The sequence below is a fragment of the Triticum aestivum genome, chromosome 7D (assembly GCF_018294505.1).
Source record: "Triticum aestivum cultivar Chinese Spring chromosome 7D, IWGSC CS RefSeq v2.1, whole genome shotgun sequence".
In the NCBI taxonomy this organism is placed as follows: Eukaryota; Viridiplantae; Streptophyta; class Magnoliopsida; order Poales; family Poaceae; genus Triticum; species Triticum aestivum.
This window is the reverse complement of record NC_057814.1, coordinates 488,157,472-488,168,308: the sequence shown is the minus strand read 5'-3', so window position 1 is coordinate 488,168,308 and position 10,837 is coordinate 488,157,472. Positions and strand designations below refer to the sequence as shown.

Here is a 10,837-nt window from a genome sequence, read left to right as displayed (position 1 = left end):
GGGGGAGGGTGGATAGGGACGGGGGTAACGCGCGGAAGACGATGCGCGGCAGCCGCGTTGACTGCGCGGTTGCCGCGTTGATCGCGGGCGGGCGGGGCGGCCACGTCTGGACGGTTGGTTTTTTTTTCAGTCGGGCGGGCGGGACCTGTATTCATATACGTATACGCTCGGGCATTTTTTTTCGGGCAGGCGGGCGGGCCAACTCGTTTTAAAAAATGTCCATCATACCCTCTGTTATGAAGAGGTATTGGGCAATCTCAGCCGTCCTTGTGTTAGAGGGGGTCTACCGAAGCGGAAGTGTTTGTACAAATGTTTATGTGCAAAATACAAATGGAATGGAATTCAAGAACTATTCACCAGTAATCCCCACAGGAGCAGATACCACCCCTGAAATGATGGAATCTCTTCTTGTCCCGAACCACAATCTCCCTCCCTGTCACCTTGGAGATGAGCCTGGCCGCGTTATGGCAATCCTTGCACATCCTGATGTTCTTGAACACCCTCACCGTCGCCGGCGCGGCCGTCCTCAGCAGCCCAAACGCGATGGCCTGCTTCTCGCTGTGCCACCGCAGCGCCTCCACTTTCTCTTCCTCCTCGAGCTCGTGCAGCACGACCGTGGTGTTGGGAACGTACCCGATCTCGCGGATCCTCTCCTCCAGGCTGAGCCACATCCTCCTCACCTCGTCCATCTCAGGGAGCGTGTTTTCTCCGGCGACGAAGCTGTACACCTTACCCGCGACGTCGATCCAGCTGCAGCCTGGATCCTTGGCGATGCCGGCGTCCCTGAGCATCTTCCTCACCTTCCTCATCTCATCCCACCGCCTGGACCCGGCGTACATGTTGGAGGCGAGGACGTAGTGCTCGGCCTTGTCGGGTTCGAGCTCAAGCAACCTGTCAGCGACCTCGCTTCCCAGCTCTGCTTCTCCATGTATGTGGCAGGCAGAGAGCACGGAGCTCAGTATCTTGGCGTCTGGCTCCTGCGGCATCTCCGCCATGAGCGCCACCGCATCAGCGAAGCGCCCTGCTCGGCTCAGCATGCCGATGATGCAGCCATAGTGCTCTAGCTTCGGTTCTATTTTGTGATAATGGTTTCTCATTTCCTCAAAGAAATGCAGCCCCTCCTCCAGCATCCCGGCATGGCCACATGCCATCAGTAGACCAAGGTAGGTAAATTCATCAGGTTCCACCCCCTCCCTCCTCATTTTGCCATACAGCTCAACAGCTTCTTTCCCCAAACCATTGACGGCGTACCCGGTGATCATCGCCGTCCATGACACCTTTGCGTCTCTTGCCTTCAACCGGTCGAAGAACGACCTGGCATCGTCCGCAAATCCGCACTTCGAGTACATGTCGATCACCGAGCTCGATAGAAACGGGTCCTCGCAGAGGCCAGCTTTCAGGGCAAAGCAGTGCATCTCCTTCCCTAAGCGAACAGCTGATAGCTCTGAGCAGGCCATCAAGGCACTTGTTGCTGAAATCACTGACGAACAATGGCCTTCCATGGATTGCATCTCCCTGAAGAGCTGGAGGGACTCACCGGGTAGCCCGTTCTGCGAGTACCCGGCGATCATGGCGTTCCATGAAACCTCACCCTTTTCCTCCATTGCACCGAACAGCACTCGAGCCAAAGGCTCCGTCCTGCTGCATCGGATGTAAGCCGAGAGGAGCGAGACCCGGATGATAGGGTCCTTCTCCAGCCCATTCCTGAGGATGAATCCATGGGTGGCCTTGCCATGGAGCAGGTGCTTCGGATCGGCGCATGCCATGAGCAAGCTCCCAATGCTGAACCCGTCAGGCTTCAGCCCGCAGGCATTGGTCATCTGAATGAACAGCTCGATCGCGGCCGCGCTATTCTGCTGCGCGTGGGCACCGATGAGTGCGTTCCACGAGCTCACCGTCTTGCACCGGATGCCGGCGAAGACGCGGTCAGCGTGGAGCAGGCGCCCGCATCTCCCGTAGGCTGCCACCAGTGCGTTTGGCACCTTGTCGCCGGTGGCATCCAGGCCTCTCCGAACGGTGAAGGCGTGCAGCTCCCTCAGCCTAGCCAGCTCCGGCGGCCCGGAACATGCCGGCAGGACGCTCAGCACGGTGATCTCGTCGGCCGGCACGCTGCCATGTTCTTCGATCTGCATGTCTCGCAGCAGCCCGAACGCCGCGCCGGCCTCGTGGTTCCGCGCGTACGCCCCGAGCATCACGTTCCAGGACACGACGGACGGGGCCTCTGGGAACGCGCGCTCGGCGTTCGCGAGCTCGCCGCACTTGGCGTACATGTCGACCAGCGCGTTGCCGACCCGCGCCGCCGCGTCCCAGCCGGACTTGACCGCGAGGCCATGCACCGTCCTGCCCGTCTCCGACCAACCGAGCGCGGCGCACATTGGGAGCACCGTCACCAGCGTCGCCTCGTCCACCATCCCGCCAAGCGCCACCAGGCAGTCCCGGAACAGCTCCAGGCCGCGCCGCGGGTCGCCGGAGAGGGCCGCCATGAGCGCGTTCCAGGACACGAGGTTCCTGGACGCATCCGGAATTCCGCCGAACACCTTCTCGGCGTCCTCGACGCGGCCGCACCGGCCGTACATCGAGACGAGGGAGTTGCCGACGAAGGGGTCGCCGGGCAGGCCGAGCTTGGCGGCGAGCGCGTGGACCTGGCGCCCCGCGGCGGCGGCCCCGCCGCGGAGGAAGCCGCAGGACCTGGCGGCGGGAGGCAGCGTGAACCTGTCGGGGGCGAGGCCCTCTGAGGCGGTGAGGAGTTGCGGCAGGAGTGCGAGGGCGTCGGCATGGCGGCCGGCTCGGGAGTGGTCGGCGAGGAGGGCGTTCCATTGCGGGAGCGACGGGGCAACGGGCTTCGACGGCGGCGGAGGAGGCTTGCTTGCGTGTGGCTGTGCGCGATGGGGAAGCGGCGCGAGGTGGACGGTGGCGGGCATGGGGTCAGCCGGGCTTGCTTATCTTGCCGAGTGACAGAGTGGGGAAGGGAAGTGAGCTCGACCACGCCGATTTTGTTTCACGCGTACATTTCTATTTTCTGCTTTTGCAAAACTAAAATAAAGAATAGCAATACAAATATAATTCCGTATCATAATACACATGTGGGGCATGTTTTTTAACAGGGAATATCAGGGAAAGGCGCCAAAGGTATTCAGCTGAGAAACAATGCACGACATGAATCACAACACCCTGAAGAGTTGATGTAGAGAGGAGAGATTGGAGCATCTCCAGCCTGATTTGGCAAATCCGGCCGCTCAAATGCCCGTGTTCGCGGGCACTGACCAGGCACCCCTCAAATATTGTGTTGCACATTTATATACCGTAAATTTCGATTCTCAAATTCATGCAATCCATGCACGTCGATCATACGGTACAAACTGTCTGTATGCCAAAGCTCAGAACAAAGTAAAGTAAATCATAGTACAATAAATCGAACATGGCAAAATGAAATCAATGCCCGAGCGTGACGGATGGCCTCAGATCACTAGTTGGGCGCCTGCTCCGAGCGGAATGCATCCTGCTCGTCCTGCTCTGCCTGCATCCGGGCAGTTTCCTCCGCCTGCAGCCGGGCTGCCTGCTCCGCATGCATCCGGGCGCAGCCGCCCTCGCTGCCTCGTAGTCCCTACGGTCGTTGATCTCCTTCTTGTCCGCAAGCCACTTCTTCGCATGCTCATCCAAAAGGGTCTCGTCTGCCAACATGATCCTCGCATTTTTCGCGTCCCGTGCGAGTTGCAACCTCTCCTTCTCAAGCTCTATGTCGCCAAATGTCTCGGCCTTCTCGAACTCCCATTTTATCGCCGCTTGTTGCTTCTCAAACTCGATCTTCTCCCTCTCAATTTCCAGCTTCTTCTCCGGTCTCTTCCGGTCCCACTCCATCCTTTCCTTTTGCGCATCCAACATGAGCTTATACCTCTCCTCCTTCTTGTTCTCTCTCACCGGAAAAATGCCCGTCCATGTGGACGACATTTTGGTAGCCGCGGCATCACAGGCAGCACGTGCCTTCTCCCACTTGTTTCCCATGACTTGGCAGTTGTCCTTTGGCACGGTTGCTTTTCCATTCGTCACGACAACATCGTCCTCTTCATCGTCCAACCAAATTGATTTTTTGGAGCTTGAGCCATCATTCCTCTTCTTGCCGGACTTGAGGTCGGCTACAAGTTGGTTCCACTTCGGCTTGCCACTCAGTATGACCCAACAATGGCTAAAAGCAAATGGCTTTTTCTCCACCTCGTGATACAAAGTGGCCGCCACCGCCGTCTAGCAAACAACATATGTATGCGCACGAGAATTCAAACACAAGAACACTACAAGAAATATGTCAACTTGTGACCTTCTGTGAGTGAGCCTGGAAGAAATGGTCGTAAATCTACGACCATTTGAGACCAATTGGTCGTAAGCTGTTCGGGGGCTCCAAACCCTAAACCATAACGACCATTTTGGTCAGAAAGGCCGTAATTTCCTTACACGAAATGGTCGTAAAGCAGACAACACTGGTCCGCTGCCTTATTTCTAGCTGACCACGACCAATATAGATGGTCATAGCCTTGTAAATTGTGGTGCATTGCTATGACTAGGCGCCACCTCATCAGTTTTACTATGTGTCATGTCCATGTGTCAATTTTTGCCTATGTGTCATGCTCATGTGTCAACTTTTGCCCTAGGTTGTGAAGCGACCTACATTTCTGTCATTCCCAAAATTCCCAAAAAAATCTCATGAATTCTTTGGATCGTATCTTCGTCAAATATGTCAAAAACCTTCCTTGCCTAGTTCAAAAATAATTCAGAAATGTTCATTTTCCTATTTTGTTCAGAACAGTACTTTGTGAAGGAAGTGCTATTTATATTTTCTTGATTGCCCTCAAAAATTTTGGGCACTCTTTCCTATCCAAATCATTATCTCATGACAAAATTCCAAAGTATATGTTCAGCTAGAAGCTTTGTGAAGGAAGTACTAGCTAGGCATAACCTAATAAGTTGAATTTTTCCACATTTTCTATATGCCCAAATCATAGCTCTCCACAAAATTTGAGCCCCATCTAACAATCCATGTGAGCTCACCATCCAATCTTTGTTTCTGGTAATATTTCCAGTTTGTGAAGCAACTATATTTTATATTGCTTTATACTTGCTGAAAATTTTACCAGAACATGACCCTGACCATATAACCTCCCTCCACCAAATTTTAGCTCATTTAATTTAGCCAATTTCCCTCAATATTGTTCCCGATTTTCTGTTCAGTGGAGAGCATTGTGAAGGAAATACCATTTTTATTTATCCAAATGGTATGAAAGTTTTACAGTGCCTTCATATGCCAAAATTATCATCCTCCTTCAAATTGAAGCTCAATCCAATCATCTATGTGAGCCCAGCTTTAATTTATATTTTCTGACCAGATTGGCACATTGCAAAGCAAGTGCTATCTAGACCCCTCCTATTGCCCTCAAACTTCGTAGGCACTCTTCCATATCCAAATCATTGCCACATGCCAATATTCAGCTCCATTTGCATAGTAAATCTTCCTCAGCAAATTTCCAAAGTTTCTATCCAGAGAGAAGCTTTGTGAAGGAAGTACTAGCTAGGATTATCCAAATGATATGAGATTTTTCCAAATCTTCCATATGCTAAAATCAACACGCTCCACAAAATTTGAGCTCTATCCATAAATCCATGTGAGCTCATCATCCAATCTTTTATTCTGGTCAATTTTTCAGTTTGTGAAGCAACTATATTTTATATTGCTTAACCATTGTTGAATCTTTACCAGGGCATGTTATAACTTCACTCCACCATATTTGAGCTCATTTCATTTGTCCAATTCCTCTCTATTATTTTCCCAAGTTTCTGTGTAGAGAAGAGCATTGTGAAGGAAGTACCACTTTGGCATGTCCAAATGTTATCAAATTTTTATAGTGCTTTCCTATGCCGAAATGACCATCCTCCACCAAATTTCAGCTCAATCCATTCTTTAATTTGAGCCCAGCTTGAATATTCATATTTTTGTCAAGTGTGGTACTTTGCAAAGCACGTGCCACCTAAGCTCCTCCATTTGAGCTAAAAAAATTCTAGGACCGTCTCCTTAGTAGGTGATCATCCTCAGCCAAAACTCAGGCCCATTGGCCATGTGCATTTCCCCCACCGCTAATCAAACACTTGGCTATTAATTCATGTTTGAGCTTAGTTCAGTCTCCTCGTGAGATTCTTCTGTTGTATTCTTCTTCCTAACACCTAACGAGAGAGTGCCCAACCCACCAAACATGCCTAGGCCGCACAGAACGCGTGGCAACGCCACGGTCACGCGGCGGGCATGCCAGTATACGCGCTCTGGAGTTGGGACCCTAGGACACCGTCCAAACCTCGACGTCTCGCCACCACACCATGTATCTATGATTAAATAGATACTTATTTACCTATAAATGATTTTTGGAAAAAAATAAAGAGCAAAATATGAGGCAGCCACAGTTCAAATTTGACCCACTTCCTACTGAATCGGCGGAAATTTGTCTTTTTCACGAGAGGTGGATCTAAGCTTTTAACACCCAACCATTTGGTCAATTTTACATTAAATATGGCCTAGTATTTTAGAAAATTGATTTGGTCCAATTTTGCAACAAATATATGGTAGGTCCTTCACAAAAAATCTCATTTTGGGCAGTCGAAAAATGGAAAATGAATTTTTCGTCCAAAGAAAATGAAAACTTCCTTAGGCAACATTGTTTGCCATTCCAAGATGGACCCTTGTGCACAATATTAGATCATTTGAACAAACTATGTCATGAATGTGGCCATAAGATTGACCATTTCTCTTGAAAGCCATGAATCTTCACACATGATAGCTCATTTATGAGAACAATTTTTAAAAATAATTGTCGTATTACAAGTTTATTATTTTTCCTTGTAACTTGGCCACATATATGACACAATGTGAAGGTTTTCCAACTTTTTGTTTTTTTGAATTTTTATGCCCATTTAAAAATACGGTCAAAACGGCGGGCATGACCGTTCCTAGCTAGTGGTTTAATCTTGGAAAACTTTTGGTGTTTCTCTGATTAAATAGATACTTTTGTACCTAAAAATGTTTTTTGGAAAAAATCATGAGCAAACTATGAGGCGGCTGTAGTTCAAACCTGACCCACTTCCATCTGAATCGACAGAAATTTGTCTTTTTCATGAGAGGTTGTCGGGTGGTTGGTGCGACATATGCCAAGGGATGGCTTATCATTGTGGGAGCCAATAAAACGTCGCCGGTGCCTGGAAACGGGATGAGGCGAAGACATGCACGCCGGCGAATCTTACCCAGGTTCGGGGCTCTCCGAGGAGATAACACCCCTAGTCCTACTCTACGGGGTCTCCGCATGATCACTATATCGATAAAGGGTAGCTACAATCGCTCCTAGAGCTGTTGAGGTCAAGGGAGAAGAAGAACAAGGCTAGCTCTTGCTTCTCTCTATCTATGGTGTGTGTGCTATGCGTGGGTGTTAACCTAAAAGCCAACTATGCTCAAAGGCCAACCCAGAAGCGAACCCTTTGCATGGGTGCCCCGGGGGGTTTATATAGGCCTACCCCCCGGGGGTACAACGGTAATCCGACTGGGAACTGGCCCCAGCCGTCAATGTCTACGCTCGCCGGCTTCTCCGCCGGCTGCTGGGTCCCGCCGGCTAGTGGGTCCCGCCGGCTGCCGGCTACTTGGTCGACAGGCCGGTCCCACCGCCTAGGGTCTTGTCGGCGGCTGCTTACTGTAGCCGCGCCTTTGATGATGAGGGCTTTGTCGAGGTGAGCATGGCTACAGTGGGCCGCCTCGGGGGCTATCACTGTAGCCTCACCTCGTCTTGTCTCCTTAATGGGGCTCCCGCTTCGAGGAAGGGAGTAGCCGGCTTCTGGAGGCCGGCTACAATCTTGGCCGACTAGGAAAAGCCGGGCCCCCCTCGCGCCTCTCTTTGGCTGAAGGGGCCCGCAGTCCTCAGGCCGTACATGAGTGGGTCGCGGATGACGTCGAGGCTAGCGTGGCTACAGTGCCGAGCCGCACGGGAGACGTCCCTCCCGTACGGCCTCCTGTAGCCATGCCCGCCTCGAGCTTCGGGGGTCGTGGGCCGCACTGTGGCCACACCCCGTCAGGTCGCCGTTATGTAGGAGTGGTTGTGGTCTTGGCCGGTTCCTAGGAGTCGGCGTCCTTCTTGGCCGGCTTCTTGGAGTCGGCCACCCCGTAGTCGTCCTGGGGAGGAGTCGGCGAGGCTTGGTCGCCTTCCGGGAGTCGGCTTTAGTGGTAGCCGGCCAGGGAAGGCGGCCCAAATGCTTGGAGTGCTTGAAGGCCCAAAGGCCTGATAAATTTACCGAAGAGCCAGGGGTAGTCGGTTAGGCTACCCGTGGCCATTTCCTCCGACAGTAGTCCCCGAAGCTGATTGGGCTTCGAGGTGGAGTGGGGTTCAAGAAGCTCGATCAGCTTCCTATCGTGACAAGCCGGCAGCTGGGAGCCGGCCTTGGTCGAAATCTTCTGGAGTCGGTGGGGGGGGCGGGAACCCGCGGGCGCGTGCGCCGGGCCTCGGGCCGTTGGCGTGCCACGTGGCCGGAAAGCCTGCCAGCCCACGCGCGTGACGGGACGTCGCCGCAGGGTGGGGGCCCGCCACGTCCGCGCCCCGGCCCAGGCGCGGATCCTTTGTATCCCGAAATCGCCCGCACGTTCCGTGCGGCAGTTTCGGCTCGCACTCATGCGTAATAAACGCGAGACGTGGGGGGAGTGGGCGCAGTTAATCCCACGTCTCCCCCCCCCATGTCCGGCCTCTTCGGCCGCGTGAGGCTATAAGTAGGGGGAGGTGGAGGGTGGCAGGCCCTCGCACGCTCCTCCTACTTCCACCGTCTTCTTGCCTTGCTCGTTCTCGCGACAGCGCTTCGCCGCCGCGCTCTTCCTCCGCACGCTCCTCCGCCGCCGTGCTAGCTTCCGCTATGCCTCCCCACGTAGAGCAGCTTGGCGGGGATTGGGACGGCTCCATCGTCCATAACGATCACATCGACTTCCTCCGCGACACCCGGCGTCTGCCTAGCGCGGACAAAGTGGAGGTCCGCCTCGCGCCGGAGAAGGAAATCAGGCCGGCGCCGCGGGAGAGCGAGCGGGTGGTCTTCCGCTCGCACTTCCTGCGCGGCTTCGGCCTGCCAGTGAGCGCCTTCTTCCGCTCCTGGCTGGAATTCTATCAGCTCCAGCCGCACCACCTCACCCCCAACGCGGTGGTGCTGCTGTCGGCCTTCGTCACCCTGTGCGAGGGCTATCTTGGCGTCCTCCCCACCCTCGAGCTCTGGGGGGAGTTCTTCCAGTCGAAGCTGGGCACGCGCGTGCGAGGTGTGCCGGCTCAGACCGGCGCCTTCATCGCGTCGCGGAGATCAGGTGCCGACAACCCCTTCCCCATCATTACACTGATCCAATCGGTGAAGAAGTGGCAGAAGTCATACTTCTACGTGCGGAGCATCGCTCCCCGGGGCGACTACCTCAACTTGCCAGCCTACGTGGCCGGCCCACCGGCGGGCAGGCTGCCCCAGTGGTCCTTCCGGGCAGTGACGCTGTTGCAGGGAGGAAACGCCGCCATCGCCCGCCTGCGGGTGATGGTCCAGTCGGAGGGCCTGACGGGGCCCGACCTCCTGGCCGCGTTTGTCACGCGCCGGGTCCTTCCGCTCCAGAGCCGGCCTCATCTGATCTGTCAGATGAGCGGCCAGCTCGATCCAAGCCGAATGTGCACCAAGGAGATGCCGCAGCCCGACGCCGCCGACATGGTGAATTACCTCGCCAACTGCCAACTTTCCGAAGATTGGCAATTCGGCAAGGAGCCATACAGCCGCGCCAATCCTCCGCCCATGGTACGCTCCCCTCGTCTCTTTTTCTCTCTCTCTCAGCTTTGTCGCCGAGTTCCTCTGGGCCGACTCTAACTCAGTCGGCTTGCTCTTTTGACAGAGTCCTCTGCTTCGGCCGGCCGGCGGGGCAGACGTGGAGCGCCGCTTCGTCCCTGACCGGACCGAACACGACCAGGAGGACCCCGACCTGGGGGCGGTCCATATGGAGGATGCCGTCGAGCTGGCCGGCGGCCAAGCAGGCGGCTCCGGGTTCACCGCTACCTTCGACGACTGGCCGGACGAGGACGAAGCCGAAGCCGTCCCGCATCGCCAGCCGGCATCCGGACGCGGCGCGGGCTCCTCCGGCGCGCAGCCTGCTCGGGGTAGAGGCCAGAAACGTCGCGCCACCCAGGGCATGTTCGGTAGCCGGACGAAGAAGCCCAGGGGTGGGGCGGCAGCCACCAGGCGGGAAGAGGCGGCCGCGAAGGCGGCTCGCTTCCGCAAAGTGGTGAAGCAGCCGCAGACTGTGTCGGCGTAAGTTCTCTCTTTCTATGTACTGTCCTTCTTTCTTTCCTTTGGTGGTTCTTGAATCTTCGTCTTCTTTTTCAATGGTCAGAGCTCCGCTGTCACTTGAGTGGGCGGCCGCCGGCTCCGTCGTCGAGTCGCCAGTGGGCTCTGGGAGCACCACCCGCCGCGTAGATCCCCGCGCCGCCCTCCTGGAGGCGACGGAAAGGAACGCGCGGGAGGCGCGGGAGGAGCAGGAAGCGCGGGAGGCGGAGGCACGGAGGGCAGCCGCCGCCCAGGCAGCTCGGGAGGAGGAGGCGGCGAAGGCGCTCGCCGAGGCCGCAGCCAAGGCCCAGGCAGAGGCCGAGGCCGAAGCGGCGGTAGGGGAGGCTTTGATGGTCACCCCCCTGCGCACCATGGCGCCCGGGGACGTGGATCCCTCGCCAGGGGGAGCCAGCGGTTCCCAGCCGGGGCTGGGAGGAAGCGGCAACGACGTCGTCATCTTGGGGGAGGCGCCGGGGCCGACTCCTCCGACTAG

The 10,837-nt window shown here is 55.4% G+C and overlaps 1 protein-coding gene across 1 annotated transcript; it reads right to left on the bottom strand.

Annotated features, from left to right (window-relative positions):
* Positions 1-206: 206 nt before the first annotated feature.
* Positions 207-2,993, bottom strand: LOC123168472 (pentatricopeptide repeat-containing protein At1g18485). Its single transcript, XM_044586358.1, has one exon. The coding sequence runs from the start codon at positions 2,919-2,921 to the stop codon at positions 354-356; it is 2,568 nt and encodes an 855-aa protein (XP_044442293.1). The 5' UTR covers positions 2,922-2,993; the 3' UTR covers positions 207-353.
* Between the last annotated feature and the right edge of the window lie 7,844 nt (positions 2,994-10,837).

Bases quoted from the DNA above. Each gene is read 5' to 3' on its own strand.
- LOC123168472 (XM_044586358.1), bottom strand. From the start codon at position 2,921: ATGCCCGCCACCGTCCACCTCGCGCCGCTTCCCCATCGCGCACAGCCA.